The sequence below is a fragment of the Carlito syrichta genome, unplaced genomic scaffold (genome assembly GCF_000164805.1).
Source record: "Carlito syrichta isolate Samal-C Ts95f unplaced genomic scaffold, Tarsius_syrichta-2.0.1 Scaffold308224, whole genome shotgun sequence".
Classification (NCBI taxonomy): Eukaryota; Metazoa; Chordata; class Mammalia; order Primates; family Tarsiidae; genus Carlito; species Carlito syrichta.
The window spans coordinates 128,737-147,615 of NW_007252320.1; the positions used below are offsets into that span (position 1 = coordinate 128,737).

An 18,879-nucleotide genomic window follows, 5' to 3' on the forward strand; every position below is an offset into this window, starting at 1 on the left:
GGAGTCTCACTCTGTCGCCCAGACTGGAGTGCTGTGGCCGCTCCCGGCCACCGCAGCCTCGACCTGCTGGGCTCTGGCGATCCTTCTGCCTCAGCCTTCCGAGTAGCCGGAATTACAGGCGCGCGCTACCATGCCCAGCTGATTTTTTGATTTATTGTAGAGATGAGGTCTTGCTGCCCAGGCGGGTCTCAAACCCACAGGCTCAGGCAATCCACTCACCTCAGCCTCCCAAAGGTGCGGGATTACAGGCTGAGCCACTGAGCCCAGCTAAGATATATATTTTTTAAAAACCTTTTGTAGCGACGTTCTATAACAGCATCCAAATCCTGTACATGTTTTCTTAAGTGTATACGTAAATATTTCACTTTCTTTGGAGTAGTGGTAATTGCATTGTGTTTTTAATTTTAATTTCTGCCTGTTTATTGTTAGTATATAGAAATACAATTGCCTTTTTTCCCCTATGTTCTCGTTTCCTGCATTCTTGTTGAAATTACTTATTAGTTCCAGGAGTTTATGTGTAGATTGCTTGGGATTTCTGCATAAAACAGTCATGTTAGCTGCAATCTCCATGCTTTTTTTTTCCCCTTGCATTATTGAGGAGCTAGATCTGCCTTAATAATGCTTTGTTGAATAAGAGTGGTGAAGATTGACATCCTGTCTAGTTGTTGATATCAGGGGGAAAGCATTCAGTCTTTCACCATGAAGTATGATGTTAGCTGTAGATATTTTGCCGGTGCTTCTTAGCAATTTGAGATCATTCTTGTGGAGAGTTCTGATGAATGGACGTTAGCTTTTGTCCAATGCTTTTCCTGCTTCAATTGATATAATCAGATGATTTTTCTTCTTTAATCTGCTGATATGGCATATTACAATGATTGATTTTCTTTTTTTCTTTCTTTCGTTCTTTCTTTTTTATTGAGAGGACAGAAAAGCTCCCACAGTGGAAGGGACCTGAGGGGGTTACCAATGATTGATTTTCAAATGTTTGATCACTCTTACATTGCTGGAAAAAAATTCACCTGGTCATGATGTATAATTCTTTTTTTACATATGTTGCATTTGGATTGCTAATCTTCTGTTGAGTGTTTGTTGAATTCATGAGAGAGATTTATCTGGAGTTTCTTTTTTTGTAATGTCTTTGTCTGGTTTAGGTATCCTGATAATACTGGTCACATAATATTAGTTAGGAAGTGTTCTTTCCTTTTCTGTTTTCTGGAAGAGATTGTGTAGAACTGGTGTTAATTCTTTAAATGTTTGATAGAATTCTCCACTTCAGCCCATCCTAGGTATTTATTTTTCTTGGAGTTTTAAAATAATAAGTTAGATGTCTTTAATGGTTATAGGACTATTCACAATCTATGTCATCTCAATTTTTTTTTTTTGAGTTGGAGTCTCACTCTGTCACCCAGACTGGAGTGCAGTGGCATGCTCCCGGCCACTGCAGCCTTGATCTGCTGGGCTCCGGTGAACCTTCCGCCTTAGCCTTCCAAGTAGCTGGAACTACAGGCACGTGCTACTACGCCCAGCTAATTTTTTGTTTTATTGTAGAGATGAGGTCTCACCAAGTTGCCCAGGCAGGTCTCGAACCCATGAGCTCAGGCAATCCACTCACCTTAGCTTCCCAAAGCGCGGGATTACAGGCTGAGCCACCGAGCCTGGCTTTAATTAAGTATTAATAGTTTGTGGCTTTTGAGGAATTGGTCCATGTCTTCTAAATTGTTGGATTTATGAGTGTAAAGTTCATAGTATTCCCTTATTGTCCTTTTAATGGCTGTAGTGTTATCTCTTGTTTTAGTCCTGATATTGCTGATTCATATCTTCTCTCTTTTTATTCTTATCAGTCTTGCTAGACTTGTATCAATTTCATGGATTCTTTCCCCAAAGAACCAGTTTGATATTCTGTATTGTCCTATTTTCAGTGTCATTGATTTCTGCTCTTATGTTTTCTACTTTCTTCCTTCTGCTTGCTTTGGGTTTACTTTTCTTTTCTAGTTCCTTGAGGAAAGGACTTGGATTATTGACTTGAAATCTTTCCTTGTTACAAGTAAGCATTTAGTTCTATACATTTTCCTCTCTGCACTGCTTTAGCTATATCCAGCATATTTTTGGTATGTTGTATTTTCATTTTTATTCAGTTCTATCTTTTTTTTTTTTTTTTTGGAGTCTCACTCCATCGCCCAGGCTGAAGTGCAGTGGCACACTCATGCCCACCCCAGCATTGACCTCCTGCTGGGCTCTGATGATCCTTCCCTCTCATGCTTCCAAGTAGCTGGAACTCCAGGCACACGCTACTATGCCTGGGTAATTTTTGGTTTATTGTAGAGACAAGGTCTTGTCAAGTTGTCTGGGCTGGTCTTAAACCTGCGGGCTCAGGCAATCCACTGGACTCGGCCTCCCAAAGTGCTAGGACTACAGGCTGAGCCACAGAGCCCAGCCCTTTATGTATTTTTTAATTTCCTTTAAGACTTCTTCTTCGGCCTATGCTAGCTAAAATTGTGCTGTTCAATTTCGACATGTTTCCTATTATCTTTGCTACTGATTTCTAGTTTGATTCTATTATGGTTGAAGAACACATGCTGTGTGCTTTTAATTTTTTAAGGTTCTTGAGGTTTGTTTCATGCCTTAGGATATGGTTTATCTTGGTGAATATTCCATGGATGCATGAAATGTGTATCCCACTGTTGTTGGGTAGAGTACATATGTCAACTGGATCATGTTGATTGACTGAGTCATTCAGATTTTTTATATCCATGCTGATTTTCTTTCTACAGATAGTCTTTTGATGCAAGAAGTATGAAGTCCTCAACTGTAATTGTGGATTTGTCTGTTTCTCCTTCTAGCTCTATCAGTGTTTCTTGTATTTTGAGGTTCTTGTTTGATACCTACATATTTAGGGTCTTTATGTCTATCTAGTGAATTGATCTTTTTATCATCATGTAATACCCACTCTTTATCTGTAATAATTGTTTTGCTCTGAAGTGTACTTTATTGAATATGAATATAGCCATGCATTCTTTTAAAATATTGTTTGGTTTCTCTTTTTCCTTTTATTTTCAACCTATCTATATTGTTGACTTTGAAGTGAGTTTGTTGTAAACAGTATATAGTTGGGTCATGTTTCTTTATTCACTCTACTAATCTTTCTTTTGATTGATATATTTAGACCATTTACATTTGAGATACTGTGGATGTTGAAGCTTAAGTCTGCCATTTCATTACTTCTTTTCTGTTTATTTCCTCTGGTTCTTGTTCTTTATTTCTTTTTTCTTGCCTTGCTGTGGGTTACATGATCTTTTTTTAGAACTATTTTACTTATAGTGTATTTGCGTAGTTTTCATGGTCACTATGGGTTTCACAGTATACATGTGTGACATATCATAGTCTTTTGGTATCAACATTGTAACATTTTGAGTCACCTTACTTTTCTTTAGGTTATTTTACCTTTTCCACTTTTAAATATTAGTCTTAAGTATCAGATGACATAACTTTTGTTTCAATCAGATATGATTTATAACATTCACAAGGATAAGTATAGTTTATTATATGTACCCACATTTCTGCTCTATTGGTCTTTTTTCCTTCTTGATGCTTCAAGATTCCTTCTTTTATTATTTTCCATTTGAAGAAATTCCCTTAGCCAGTCTTAAGGGTATACTTGTTAGTGACACATTCTTTTAGTTTTCCTTTGTGTGATACTGTCTCTGTTCTTCCTTGATTCCTGAAGGATAGTTTCAACAGATATACAAGGGAGGACACCAAAAAAAAAAACTGAAATTGTTTTTTTGGAGGGTGGGCCCCTTGTATCACAGGATTCTCTCTTTAGGTAAGTGTCCTAAGAACCCATTAGCATCAGTGTACCAGCTAGCATTGTTGTGAAAGCCTACATTCAGCTTCAGTGAATTTTCATCTCATGATGGGTGATTTATGAGCACACCTGCCCACACCTTGCTGAGTGTTCAGCAGTTTTGGACCAAAAACAGCATGACCCCTCTTCCCCCACTCCCTCCCCAACCCAATCTCACCCTGAGCAACTTCTGTTTCCCCAGATGAAAAAAGCCCTCAAAAGGAAATGTTTTGCTGATGTGGAAGAGGTGAAACAAAAACCAGCTGAAGCACTAAAAGGCATCAAAATTGATGAGTTCAAAAACTGTTTTGAGCAGTGGAAAAAGTGTCACAATAAGTGTATTATATCAGAGAGAGTACTTTGAAGGTGACTGAAGCTTAAGCATATAAGAATAAATGCACATTTTTTATAAATAAATTCCGAGTTTTTGGGGGTCCCCCCCATAGAACCTTGGTTGACTGGTCTTCTCTTTCAGCACTTTTAAAATATTGTGCCATTTCCTTCTGGCCACTGTGGTTTCAGATGAGAAATCTGCTGTCATCTGAATTGATGTTTCTCTATAAGTAATTCTTTATGACTGCTTCCCAGATTTTTCTTTGTCTTTGGTTTTCATAAGCTTAATTATGATGCCTCTTGGTGTGGGTGGGTTTTCTGTTAGGGCTTGCTCAGCTTCTTGAATCTCTAGTGTATGTCTGCAGGCAAATTTGGGTCATTTTCAGTCATTATTACTTCAAATACTCTTTCAGCTCCACACTTTCCTTCTAATACTCCAATGATATGAAGGTTAGCTCTTTTGTTATTGTCCCACAGACCCCTGAGGCTTAACTCTTTTTTTAAGTCTGTTTTTTCTCTGTTGTTCATTTTTGGTAAATTCTGCTGACCTCTCCTCAAGTTCAGTGTTCCTATCCTCTGTCACCTCCACCCTGTTCTTGAGCCCATCCAGCAGTTTTTATTTCTGTTATGGTATTTTTCAAGTCTCTGATTTCCATTTAGTTCTTTATAAAGTCTCTTTCTTTGCCAAAGTTTTCCGTTCATTTCAAGATAATTTGTAATTTTTTTTTTTAAGCTGGGGGTCTTTAGCCTAGAGTGCAATGGCTGGAGTTCACAGCTCACTGCAGCTTTGATCTACTGGGCTCAAGCGACCCTTCTGTCTCAGCCTCCTGAGGAGCTGTTTACTACAGGCCCTCACCACCACACCTGGCTAATTCTTTTTTTGTAGAGACAAGGTCTTGCTACATTGCCAAGGCTGGTTTTGAACTCCTGAGGTCAAGCAATCCTTCCATCTCAGCTTCCCAAAGTGCTGAGATTACAGGTGTGAACCACCACACTCAGCCAATAATTTGTAATTAATTGAAGCATTTTATGACAGCTGCTTGCTTTACAATCTTGCCAGAGTATTCCAACATCTGATTCATCTCAGTGATTTATTTTGGTTAATTGAGTTCTTTGATTGCTTTTTCTCATTCAAGTTGTGATTATCCTGGTTGTTAGTATGTCAGGTGACTTTTGGTTTTATCCTAGACATATTGTTCATTATAGAAGGAGACTCTGTGTCTCACTTAAATCTGTTATTTTAGCAGGTACTCACTCCGTTTATGTGAGCATGCAGGTCCTGGCTCCTTTGTTAGCTGTTATTCCAATGACAGTTAAATGTTCAGAGCCTTCCCAGTATTATTTTGGTCTGCTTGGTATATCCTGTGTCTCTGGGACTCCCACTGGACCCTGCTGATCCTCTCTGAGGGCTGGCAGGGGGTTCCCCAGGCTGAGCCACTCAGTCAGTGTCTCTTAGTCTAAGAAGGGAATCTCAGGATCGTGGGACCAAAGAGGCTTCCCTGACTAAGGACTAGTGTGGCAGGATTCCCCCTACCTGAAGGGATGGGGAGTGCATCTGTTCTGGGTGCTTCTGTGGCAGGACACCCTTACCCACCACCACCACCACTCCAGTGTTCAGATAAGGTAGGGGGTTAGAGAGTCTCAGGCCCACCAGTACAAAAGGCTTCCAAGGTACGTTTATTGTGGTGGAATCCCCTCTTGCCAGTTTTGACTGGCTGCTGTAGTGTTTCCATGTATTTTTTTTTTTAGTTTTGTTCATAGGTACATTATAGCTCTTAGCAGTGTTATAAATAGAATTTATTAAAAATTATTTTATTTTCTAATTGAAGTTGTGAATAGAAATGCTAATAATTTGTGCATATTAATCTTGTATTTGGAAAATTTGCTGAATTCAAGACTTCGTGGGAAAGAAAACAAAATTTGCTGAACTCATATTGGTTCTTAGGTTTTCTACATTTCCAAACATTATATACCAATAGTTAGACTTTTAATTTTTCCTTCTTAATCCCTATAGGTCATATTTCCTTGTCTTTTAGTACTACAGTGGATAAGCTCTGTAGTACAAAATAATAAAAAAAAATCAAATCAACATCTTCATTTTGATCCTGACTTCAACATTTAGCCATTAAGAAGCTTTTGTCATAGATTTTTGGCAGATATTCCTTATCTGTTTAACCAAGCTCCTTTCTAGTCCTATTTGCTAATGGTTTTTGTTTTGTTTTTAAAATCATGAATTGGTGTTGAGTTTTCTACAATTTCATTGAGGTATAACTTATATAAAATAAAATGAACAGAGTTTAAGAACATGGTTTGATGAGTTTTCACACATGAATACACCTATAAAGCTACAACCTAAATCAAAATATAGAATTGAGAAAATTTCCTGTCGTCTTTTTGCAGTCATTCTCTTTGTTCTCAAAAGTATTTTGGCTCTTCTAGGTCCTTTGTATTTCCATATAGGTTTTTAAAGTCTGTTTATACCACAAAAGCTTGCTGGGATCTTGGTTGGAATTGCATTGAATTTCTAGATCAAGTTTAGTAGAATTGATCTTAATAATATTAAGGTTTCCAATCCTTGGATACCGTATAATTCTCCATTTCCTTTGGTCTTTTTTAATTTTTAAAATTTCAGTAGTATTTTATAATTTTTGATGGGGAGGCCTTGCATGTCTTTGACTGAATGTATTCCCATACTTACCGGCCAGGGGAGATACCATGATCACGAAGGTAGTTTTCCCAGGGTGTGGCTTATCCTTTGGACTCCAGATGTGCTGACCCCTGTGATTTCCCCAAATGTGGGAAACTCAACTGCATAACATGTGGTAGTTGGGGAAGGGGAAGAAAAAACATTTTAGTCCTAAATGTTTCATGTTATTTGATGCTATTAGGGTTTGTGTTTTGTTAATTTCATTTTCCACTTGTTTATTTTAGTAGATTTAAATACTATTGATTTTTGTACATTATCCTTATATACTGCAGCTTTGACAGATTTACTTATTAATTTTAGCAGATTTTTGGTAGATTTTTAAGTTTTTTCTACATAAATGTCACCTGTGAAACAAAACAGCTTTGTTGTTCCTTTCCATTTTTTGCCTTTTGTCTGTCTTGCCTATTGCATAAGACCTCTAGAAAGAATACTCTCTATTCTAGAAAGAAATACTAGTATGGCATGCGTGTGGTCTAGCTTCCTCAGCCATACAGCTCAAACATACCATATTCTAAAAGGCAGCAAGTCTACTACAGCTAATTAAGACAACCCAGACAATACTGGCTACTTTCTTGTATTGAAAAGTGTGCCAATAATGATGAAATGAATACCATTTATTACATTCCTTTTTATTTTTGACAGCTGCAAAATCTCCCAGTTATTCACACAGGTATATATTTTGGTGCAGTACTAAGACCTTTCATTAGCTTCCAAAAGATAGTTTCCAGATTCTACCCAGCCTCATTTTAAATAATAAAATTTTTGCCCTGTGCCAAGAAAGCGAAAGATAATATACAGTATCTTTTAGTCGGAGAAGGCAAATCCTTTGTGCCCATGGTTCTGCAAGATAAATGAATCTACTTTTATCACTGTTCCACAAGCCTAGATAATTTACTTATTAGCCTGTGGGAAGCTTTCCTGTCTAGAACGTTCTATCTCCTAAGAACTTTGTGCAAATCACCGATGGGCACTTAGGCAACTCGATGATCTAACTGGCTTCTACCCAACATAAGGGGCTCGAAAGTAGACAGCCTAGAAAGAAGTATGACTTGTTGCTTTTTGTTCTAACTGAAAGTTACGGGGCAAGTGAGAGAGAGCAGTTAGTTAAACGTGTGGATGCAGTTTGCTCAGGAGCTCTTGGCCTGACATCGCCCTTGTCCACAGAGCTCCAGTGGTCAACTGACCGACTTCCTGAGCTTCTACACACTGCCCTCCACAGTGATGCACCACCCTGCTCACAAGAGCCTCAAAGCTGCCTACTCTTTCTACAACATCCATACGGAGACACCCCTGCTGGACCTCATGAGTGATGCGCTCATCCTAGCTAAGCTGGTAAGCCTCTGGTTCTTTTCTGTGCTGTCTGGTTCTCCAAATATGTATGCCAAAGTATATAAAACATCTTGCTGAATTTTCTTCCACACGTGGAATTCCTGTAAATTTTTTTTTCACTATTGACCATCAGTCAAAGGAAGAATTCTGATAAGAGTTTATTTTAAAACTTTTGTGGCTACTTTCATCATTACTTTTATTGCAGCTTACCCCAAAAAAGTGTACAAATTAGAAAAGTATAAACCCTTATATAAGAATACATAAAACTTATGGTATATGAAAGTAATATTAGGCATATAAGAAAAAGACATGATTTCATCACATAAGGAAACTACGAGTAAATATTTATGTTGAGTGAATAATTAGCAGCAATAAGTTTTTTGATTCAATTTAATAGTCTGAATTTTAGCCTGTAATCCCGCGCCTTTGGGAGGCTGAGGTGAGTGGATTGCCTGAGCCCGCGGGTTCGAGACCCGCCTGGGCAGCGAGACCTCATCTCTACAATAAATAAAAAAAATCAGCCAGGCATGGTAGCGCATGCCTGTAATTCCGGCTACTCGGAAGGCTGAGGCGGAAGGATCACCGGAGCCCAACAGGTCGAGGCTGCGGTGGCCGGGAGCGGCCACTGCACTCCAGTCTGGGCGACAGAGTGAGACTCCAACTCCAAAAAAAAAAAAATAGTCTGAATTTTAAAAGGTATTTTAAGTTAAAGAAATTCAACTCAAAATGTACCTTACTATATCTGTTATTTTTCTATTCTCTCAGTAGTGTAGAAGTTTGGATTAAATTTTACTATAAGTAGACATTTCCCTTTAAAAAGAAATTTAAGTCAGCTGACAAATACATTTTGATGATACATACTGAATGTGGGAAGATAATTGTTCATGGGAAATTGGAAACAATACATCAAAAGTGTCTTCCTTGCATGTCTTAAGTATTTGATAACTGAAAACATTATTTTAAGACATCTATTACCTGGGCTTTGGGATTCCCCAGGTCAGCATTACCCTCATATTATCGGTTCATTTTCACCTACTTCCCCAAAATGGCCAATAGTAAGTTATTTAAGGTAAAAGCCCTGAGAATAAAAATGTCATGCTTCCTCTATCACATTTTGCATAATATCATCATCTAACATTTTAAAGAAATTTCATTTTTACCTTAAAAATTTTACTAAATTTACTTCTCATTATCAGCTCAAGACAAACATACTATTTAAAGTCTTTACAACTTTGGTTCTGTGGCAATGGCTACAGCCAAGTCAGGACTTAGAAAGGCCAATAATTAACATTCCTGGAGCTGAAAGCATCTTGACAACTTCTTCTAAAACAGGAACAAAGTATTTTCTGAAGTAAGTTATTTTATGTCAATGGCAACCATCACACTACTACATTTTTTAAATTATCTTGCTGGCTCCATCAGATTCACTGCTAGTTTTATAACAATCTTGAGCTGAATTCTTACCTATTCTATGAATTACAGATGTTAACTCCTATTATAAATGCATATTTGAGCTATTAGAATTAAATGTTAAAATACATAATATAGAAAACTCTAGTCTTGTTTCAAATATTAATCCCTTTTACATTGGCAGAAAGGATTTGATGTATTCAATGCACTGGATTTGATGGAAAATAAGACATTTTTGGAAAAACTCAAGTTTGGTATAGGAGATGGCAATTTACAGTATTACCTGTACAACTGGAGGTGTCCAGGTACAGATTCTGAAAAGGTGAGTGTGGTGGATAAAACCTTTGTAAACTCTATACCTACTTCCCTTAGGATTAAGAGGGCTTTTTAAGTAGCTTTAAAAAATACAGATCTATTGTACTACATTGTGATTTTTCTTACTCTTCCATTTCTTCCCTCCCTTTAGGTTGGACTTGTACTACAGTAGATGGATATTTTTATTTCTATAACTCTGAAGCATCAGTTGTTAATATTCAATTTGATGATTTCCGGAACTGCCATTCCAAAGAATAAAAGCACAACTTAGGAGAAATTGAAGTAGTCGATAACAATCAGAAAACACGAAAAAACAAATTCATGTGTGACCAACAGTACATACTTCTAGCTAGAATGTTAAAATTCATCCTTTTTTGCACTGCTTACCCGTTTTTGAGAAGGATGAAGGGGAACAAAGAGCACATTCTTCTAATTTTCAAACTTTTGGCTGTCTCTTGATGAAGAGAGGTATTTTTCCACTCTTTAGAAAAGGGACTGTTTTTCTATGGACTAAATAGATGTCACAGAATCGTGTAAGAAAACGTTTGCTATTGTGTGGAAATAAACTGCATTTCTATTTATTAAGTGGTGGCACATTTGTCCAGGTAACAAAGAGGAGGCTCCATTTGGAAGATTTTTACATCAGTGGGAACATTTATGAAATTAACACTTATGTAACTGACAAGTAGTGGATGTTTATATGAGTAGCAATATATGTACTGGTGACTATTACATTTATTTCTCCATAAGCAAAATTGCCAAATCAGTAAATACACAGATTTGTACTTTGAGCTTCACCAGGTTGGTGGATTGTTTCAAAAGCAAAGTTTTGTGCAAATATTAAGTGTGCTTTCTGAAAGAGCATATACCCATGACTAAACTTTTCTGCTGCTGTGCAATCTCCAGTTTATTCTCAGCAACATCAAGGATATGTGAGGAAAAAGAAATAATAGCTCTAGAGTCAAAACAGATGCCCAGTGGAATTGACTAGTGCTTTCAAGACATTGATGGTTTGAATGTTTTTATTACTCATGCAAAATTGCACATATTCCTTTATGCTGACTTTAATTTATCATGAAAACTGTCATGCTCATGGAAAATGTCTTATTTGTAAATAAGTATTCATAATTTTGTTACTGATGGTGTTTTTATCTAGAATTTGAAAAACAGAGTTTCCCAGTGTACATATATGTGTATATATTGCCAGTGATTTAAGGAAAAAATAAGACGATAAATGATGTCACACAGACTGGCCTTGACTCAAATACAACAAAGTAGTCATTCTTCCTGCCTTTACTGTACCAGTGCCTAGGCTGTTCAGTGCAGAAAAAGTTAATTATTTTGACAACATAATGGCATTATAAGTAGTCCCATGAAACCTATCATATCTTACACCTGGCGGTGGGGGTGGGCACCAGATTGGGGCTTGTGGGCTAAATCCTGCCCATCGCCTGTTTTTGCACAGCCTCTGAACTGAGTGGTTTTTAATTTGCTTGAATGGCTGGGGGTGGGGTTAGTCAAAATAATAGCATCATTTTGTGACATACAAATTATATGAACTCACATTTCAGCAACTATAAATAAAGTTTTACTGGAACAGTCACACTTTTGTTTACATATTGCCTGAGGCTGCTTCATGCCAAACCGACAAGCTGAGTTGTGGCAGACCGTATGGCCTGCACAGCCTAGAATGTCTGCTCTTCGGCCCTTTAGAGGAAGTTTGTTGACCCTCATCTTCACCAAGTTGAGAGCTGTTCTGTAGCTCGCCCTCATCCTAAAGACCAACCCGCAGCCATGACATCCCTGCGACTACCACTAGAGGGCAGACTTGAGCCCCACAGTAGTGCAAAATCGGGACCAATACTTCAACACAGTGGAAACATATGGTTTAAACACAATTGCATTACCATTCTTTCCTAACAGGAGACAGCTTTGAGAAACAAACTGATACCAATATATGAATATGTTCTGAGACACCAGAATTAATTAAAGGGGACTTTGACTTAATTTGGAGTCAAGGCTCTAGTTAGGAACCTATGTTCCACTCATTTTTATGGTACAAAGTAGGTTTTCAGATAACTGCAGAATTGCTAGTGGAAATTCTGTCATGACCTTACTTCATGATGAAACTGTCACATTGTTCCTTTAAAGATTCATTTGCATAATTCCTGTTGTTATAAGGCTCACATTATTGTAATTGTTTAAATATGTAATTAATAACGTTTACCACTTTATAACTTAAGCAGATTGCCAGTGAACATTTTAGAGAATCAGTAAACTTTATAGTAGCTATTAAAATGAGATTTAAGTGCAATATATACTATCTTATAGATTCAAAAACATATTGTCCTGAATATTTGTCTTTGATGAAAATGCTCTGTTCCATAAGGTATCCATGTTTTTGTTTTTGCCAAGATAGTACTAAGTAAAATGTAAATGAGCAGAGGTGACATAAGCCATGAGTCAACCAGAACTCAGGGTAGAAAAAACTTTTGGTAATCTAATACCTTCCCCCTAAACTAGAGAGGGACTTTTCCAAACACAATGTAAACAGCAGACACCAACATAGAGCATTAATTATGCTCTACTTCCTAACCTGGAGGACCCTGGCCATAGAATACAGACCCACCTCTGAGAACCCAAGCTCCTGCTTTTTACTCTCTTCTTGCCACATTTCATCCAATTACCATATACTTTTCATACATGTTAGACTTCCAAGGAAGTTAACGATGTAAAGGAGGTGAATTCTAACTCATCAAAACACCTTATCTGGCTTTTTCTATAAATATCAAGCCTTTCTCCCAAGTCTATGTCCATGCCTACCTACAAAGAAAACCAAACTGACATGAAGTTAAAAATGTGTTGCTTCTGAAGACAGTGTATTGCTTGGCATTTGGTATCTTTCCCTTAAAACTGATGATGCTTCTCTAATCCAGTTCCATCAACCTGACTAGAACCATGTTTACTGTGGCACATTTTCCAAGTTTGATAGAAAAATGTTGTGTTGTAGGATGCAAATGTTCTTGCTTACAAGCATTATACAAGCCTTTAAAAAAGTGAATTTATACAAGCATGGATAGTAGCTACAATAAACTTTTGTTTTGATATATTTATTTTCTGCACTTAGTGTTTTTAAACTTCAGCACATCTGTGCCATAGTTAGTCTTACACCCATGAACATTACCAAACAGGATCCTAAGAATACATGTAAATAGAAATCCTTTTATTAGTTTCAAGCCTTCTTTAAAAAGTGTCCTTTTACAAACTATGAAATGACAAGTTTATGCAAGATTACTTTGAAGTAGTTTTTTTACTTTTAGGTGGTTTCCTTATCTTATTAGGGTTTGGAACCAGTTTCTTTATTTTGAGGGGTTGTAATATTATGGTGGAAGCCTGCTGACCCTCAGTAAGCTTCCTCTTATGTTTCGAGAGGTCTTCAGATGAAGTGTCCAGAACCTCTTTGTCTTGGCTTTCCAAAGACTCATTCTCTAGATTTTCCATGACATCCTCAGTTCTGTCTTGAAGCCATGGTACACTTAAACTGGGCACCCTAGGAATGATGGCTCTTACTTCGTCCACAAAGTCAGTGGTGTCCTTTCTGAACCCCAAGGCCAGAATGCATTTCAAGCCCATGACAGGGGCGATCCTCTCACTGAGCCGAGGAACCTGACAAGCAGGTACGGTTCTGCTCAAGCTTAACTGGATCAGGTGCGAGGTGATCACAGCAGGCTTGACCGACTTGCACACTAGAACTAAAAGCAGTTCACTCCTCTCCAGGGCTCTGGTGACTTCGTTAACGCCAATGGCAAGCTGCTTCCGGACATGCACGGGTGTCCACCCTGATACCTGCTGGCCAGCATCTCCTTTCTTCTCCTTCATATCCTCACTGACATCAACATCTGTGATGCCTTTTGCTCTACTTTCTTTTTTTGAAAAGGGTGTTTTTTTCTTTTTCTTCTTATCTTCAATCTTCTGAAGTCCGATGGACTTAAACCTGTCCTCAAGCGTCTGCAATATGAAGTGCATATCCTCTCTCTCTAGAGGGCTCCAACAGATAGTGTACGGATTATTCAGTGATGTCTTTACAATCAAAGGTCTCGTCTTCCGAACAGATCCTCTCCCGGGTGCTTGAGGAGCAGCAGCCATTTTAAATATCCTCACAGAGAAGCAAAATGACAACAGAAAACTCATGTTAGCTAGAAATGCACGTCTTGAGAATACCCTGGTGGTACCCTCTCTGATTCTTGATAAGCCAGAGCAAGTCTAATTATATAGGTCCAATCAGGTGACCTTACATTTGACCTCTCCTTTAAGTTATTTTAGTTTTCTTCATTTTTTTAAACCCCATTTTGAATGCTCAGTTGAGGCCCTTCTAAAATATTCAGGACTATCTGGGACCAATGTTTGATTTTCCCCATTTTTTTTTTGGTATGACTTCATCTTTATTCATTTGCAGGCAATATGTAAATGTATGCCATTATTGCAATTCCATTTGTTCATTCATTTCATTTATTAAAAATGTAATGTTTCTACTTATTCATAATTATCCTTTCAGTGGCTGTATGGTATTAATCTTATGGAGTTGTTACCATTTTCCAAACTGCTCCCTAGTCGGGCTTCCATTCCTCATTCAACAAATATTCACTCAGCACCCTCGGTGTGCAGATGGTGTTCTAGGCCCTGGGACTTAGTCAAGGAGACCCCGTATCCACCTGTATGGAGCTCCCCATCTGTGAGGACCCAGGAGGTCTCTGACATTCATAATTAACCAGGTGTGAGCCTTTAAAGAATTGGAACAGTAATCTACGGACATGATTAAAACTTCAAATACCACTTTCATTCTGTCCCCTTATGTAAGTCTGCTGCCCTCCCTGGCCCCTACATTTCTTGAATTATCCTTCCTAAAACGTGACACACATGCAGGCATATATTCCCCCTTCTTATGGTTATTCCAAACTCCAGCTGGCAACTTCAGGAAGGCTAGGGAAATGTTGCAATGAAAGTTATAAAGTATGTTGGAATGCATAAACAGCATTCCTTTAGACGCCCCCATATTTGGAGGAGGAAACAGACTCATTGCCCAAAGTCACAACTAGCCAAATCCCGACTGCACCTCAAAAATAACCTGTGGCTTTTACAGATGGTTGGTCCTCAACCCAGATCTACTGAATTGGCATCTCTGGGAAAATGGCCAGGAAATCTGTGCTTATAAAAAGCTTCCCAGGTGAATCTGATTCAGAACCAGAGTCAGGAACTGCTGGTGTACCTCAGGTGGCCTTTCCACACTGGACAGCCCTGAGAAATTATTCCCTAACCCTACTGGTCTTGGATGGTCTTCCTGGACACCTTCCCACAGAAAGTCGAAATTCAGCTCCTTGAAGTGAGAGCAAACCTTGGTCCGGCCAGTTTACTTACTGCCCACTAAGCCGCTTCCTTCACACTGTCCACACTGTGTGCCCTCCCCCACTCCTATTATCTCTGTGTTCTCCTCAAGCTCAGGGAATCAACAAGAAAAGCAGCTCATCCAAATCTGATGCAGGATCACCAGCGGCTGGCACTAAATTCAAGGTGGTCAGTTAGAGGGAACTACAGGATGATGGGGAGCAAGACAAACATGATCTGACGGAGCTCTTGCAAAACCGCACGTCAGATCATGTCTTGGCATCCAAACAGCATGGGACAAATACTTAAATTATGTGCACCAGAGGGATGGTAAGGTAGGCAGTAACTTCTCCTGTGTGCAGAATCTGGCGGGGAGATGAAGAGAGCCAAGCAGTTCACATAAGCACAATCTCATGCAGTATAATCCAAAAGCAAAGTACTGACTAGTAAGTAACAGCTGCGGACAAAGGGAGAAACAAACAGGAAGGCCTTGCTAAGGTGCCTTTTGAGCTGCGTCTTGGAGACCTCTGCTGCCTCGTAGATCAAGTGCAAACTCCTTAATGTGACACACGAGGCCCTCCACATTCTGACCCAATCTCCACCAGCCTCTTTCTCCTCAGGGCCCGCCATGCACAACACACTCAACACTGAACCACGTTCTATTTCATGAGGCCACCAGTTTCTCACCTCCATGTCTTTGTACACATTATTCCCTCTGCCTGGAATATCACTTCCACCCTCAGCCCCAGGACCACCTTTCTTACGTCAAGAAGTATTTATGGGTTATCCACGATGCGCCAGGCCATAAAAATTAAATATTAAACGAAGAAAAGACAGTCACCAGCCTCAGTGAGCTGAGAGTCTATGAGGAAGACATCAGCGGGTAATTGTACAAAAATGTCTGGTGCCCATGAAGGTCAAAGAACTACAGGATGCTTAGGGAACAAGCAGAGGCCTAGCTTAGTTGAGAGGGTAAGGAAAGGAAGGCCTGGAAGTAGTGACCTTTTAAGCCACATCTTAAGAATGCCTACCAAAGGGAATAAGAAGTAGAGAAGGGTATCCCAGCATTAACGGAAGTGAAATACGTTCACTGTCGCTGGGGCAGAGATGATGGAAAAAGAGTGGTGAGATATTAGGAAAGGTCGGTAAGGACCAGAGGGTGAGGGCCCTCGCAAATCTTGCAGTGGGAAGGGACTGGACCGTTTAAAGCAGGGAAGTTGCAGGACTGGAGAGACGTTATAGAAAGAGCTTTGTGGATTCCGGGTAAAGAGGAGTCCTGCAAGACTGGAAGCACCAAAGAGGCTTTGGAGCAAGTCCAGGTGACAAATGCTGGTGGCCTGCACGAGAGGCGCCGCAGACGGATGGAGGGAGATACAGGTGAGTTGAAGCAGGAGGTCAAATCTCTCCGACGTAGCGATCGGCTAGGAGGATAGCTGAGGTCTCAAGGGTGACTCCTGGCTTTTGGACCCGATGGGTAGCAGGGGGAACAGCGGCGCCGGCTCTCAGAACTGCATTTCTGACCCAGAGTTAATCCCTCCCCACTGTATGTCGCCCCCATATCTAGTACCTCCGTCCTTTACTATTTACCACGCGGAACTGTGTTGCCCGTCTCTCCTTGGAGACCGTGGAGTACCGAAGGGTCGGGATGGAATTTTATCTTTGAATTCCTAGTGCTCAGATCTGCAATCCAGGCAGGAGGCGCGCCGTCCCAGGCGAGGCGGTGGGTCCAGCGGCCGCGCTACAGGCGTCCGGGAACCGCGGAGGCCCTGCGTACCCCGAGGCTTCGGCCTCCCTCCTCCTGCGTGGGAATCCCAGGCCCGGTCCCAATCCGGATGGGCCTTCTGCCGGGTCTGCGTGTCCTGCGCCCACCTCGGACTCCGGCTCGCGGCTCTGACGTCATCCGCAAGGGACAGCGCCGGTTCCACGTGGGCCGCGCAGCGCGTGCGCAGAGTCCTCGCTTCACCGGCCCCGCCCTCTAAAGATGGCGGGGTGGGATAGGGCGGGAGCGCTCGGAGCGCTTCCCGCATTATCCTGCGATAGTCCCTCCCGCGGGGTGAAGGCGGCCAGCAGGGTCGCTCAGTCCAGAAGGGACAGAACAAGGACCCATTTTTAATACCCTGAGTTTGGGACGCAGAGTGGAGGCTCCGGAGGTCCCGGCAACGGTAGTGCGCAGGCGCTGTGTCTGGTCTCGCGAGACCCTTGCGTTGCCACGGTAACCTGCCGCTAGGGCTCTGGATCGCCTGGTTGTTCCGATGTCAGGCTACCGCCGTAGTCTCTAGGAGGCTGGTTCTCACCGATCGTTGTTGTTGTCCTCGGCACTCTCTCCCTTCTAACCCAACATCTACGCTTCCAGCCCTCAACTTCTGACTGCTTTTCTGTATGTGGTTTGCCCTAGGAACGCAAAACCCTAGCCCCTGTCCCAGTGTCCCCATCTCCATTCGGGTCCCTGCAGACTCCAGCACCATGAAAACCAAGAAAAATGGGTGCGAGGGATGTTGGGTAGGGCAATCACTTCCAGGCAATTAATTCCATCAGGTGTCCAGAATATCTCCATCAAATGACAGAATAGTTCATCAAGTGACAGAATACTCCACCAGGTGACCAGAATACTTTAGCAAGCAACCAGAATACCCCAGCAAGTGTCCAGAATACTCTGTCGGGTGACTAGGACACCCAGCAAGTGACAGAATACCCCTGCAAGTGGCAGGCTATCCCATGAAGTGACACAATACTCCATCAAGTGACAGAACACCCCAGCAAGTGGCAAAACACCCCAGCAAATGACAGAAGACTCCAGCAAGTGTTCAGAATACCCCATCAAGTGACTGAATACTGCAGCAAGGGGCCAAAATACTCTGTCAAGTGACAGTCTACTCCATTAGGCGGCCAGAATACTTTAACAAGCAACCAGAATACTCCAACAAATAGCAAAATCCTCCATCAAGTGACAGAATACCCCAGCAAGTGGCAGAATACTCCAGTAAGTAACAATACTGCAGCAAGTGCAGAATACTCTAGCAAGTGACATATACTTCAGGTGACTAGAGTACTCCATCGAGTGACAAAGTGCTCCAGAAAGTGACCAGAATACTCTAGCAAGTGACAGAGTACTTCAGCAAGTGTCTGCTTGTGGCTACTCCGACCACGTAGACTAACAGTTACAAATGCAGTTTCTGGAAAGGTAGGGACAACTGGTGAAACAGCTGTATAACAGTTTAAAGATCCAGAATCTGAATCGGTTGTTCCACCCCTGACAAGAGCTTAAAAGACGGTGAATTGCTTCTGACCTAATGAGCCCTCTCTCCCCCACTTTTCTTCTACTTTTCCAGTCTAACTTGGACTATCTTCTTCTACCTCGCTTCCTCCTTTTCTCAGTCTCGTCACGGCTTGTTTTGTTTCCCGTTTTGGAGTCCAGTTTCTAAATTTTCAGTTTTCATATTTAGGTACCTACTTAGTACCTAACTGGCCACAAAGTAAGCAAAATAAAAAACTGTGTGGCTAGCCGGGCTCGGTGGCTCAGCCTGTAATCCCGCGCTTTGGGAGGCTGAGGGGAGTGAAT

General features: G+C 40.7%; 2 protein-coding genes across 5 annotated transcripts in view; one reads left to right on the top strand and one right to left on the bottom strand.

Moving 5' to 3' along the window:
* The window catches only part of NMT2 (N-myristoyltransferase 2), a 36,339-nt gene extending 23,292 nt beyond the window's left edge, over nucleotides 1-13,047 (top strand). The window contains exons 11-13 of the mRNA XM_008065301.2: nucleotides 8,049-8,216; nucleotides 9,808-9,945; nucleotides 10,090-13,047. Coding sequence (XP_008063492.1) covers nucleotides 8,049-8,216; nucleotides 9,808-9,945; nucleotides 10,090-10,110 — 327 coding nt within the window. The 3' untranslated portion in view covers nucleotides 10,111-13,047. The remainder of the gene's footprint in view (nucleotides 1-8,048; nucleotides 8,217-9,807; nucleotides 9,946-10,089) is intronic.
* A 93-nt stretch (nucleotides 13,048-13,140) lies between these two features.
* On the bottom strand, nucleotides 13,141-17,183 carry RPP38 (ribonuclease P/MRP subunit p38). Of its 4 annotated transcripts, none has more exons than XM_008065307.1 (2): nucleotides 16,908-17,183; nucleotides 13,141-14,094 (listed from the first exon to the last, which is right to left on the bottom strand). In XM_008065307.1, exon 2 carries the CDS (start codon nucleotides 14,082-14,084, stop codon nucleotides 13,230-13,232), a length of 855 nt encoding a protein of 284 aa, XP_008063498.1. In that variant the 5' UTR covers nucleotides 14,085-14,094; nucleotides 16,908-17,183; the 3' UTR covers nucleotides 13,141-13,229. The 4 variants fall into 4 exon arrangements, with proteins under 4 accessions (XP_008063498.1, XP_008063499.1, XP_008063497.1 ...); XM_008065308.1 differs by having other exon boundaries at nucleotides 13,141-14,065; nucleotides 16,888-17,183; XM_008065306.1 differs by having other exon boundaries at nucleotides 16,888-17,183.
* Nucleotides 17,184-18,879: the final 1,696 nt, after the last annotated feature.

Bases quoted from the DNA above. Each gene is read 5' to 3' on its own strand.
- RPP38 (XM_008065304.1), bottom strand. From the start codon at position 14,129: ATGAGTTTTCTGTTGTCATTTTGCTTCTCTGTGAGGATATTTAAAATG.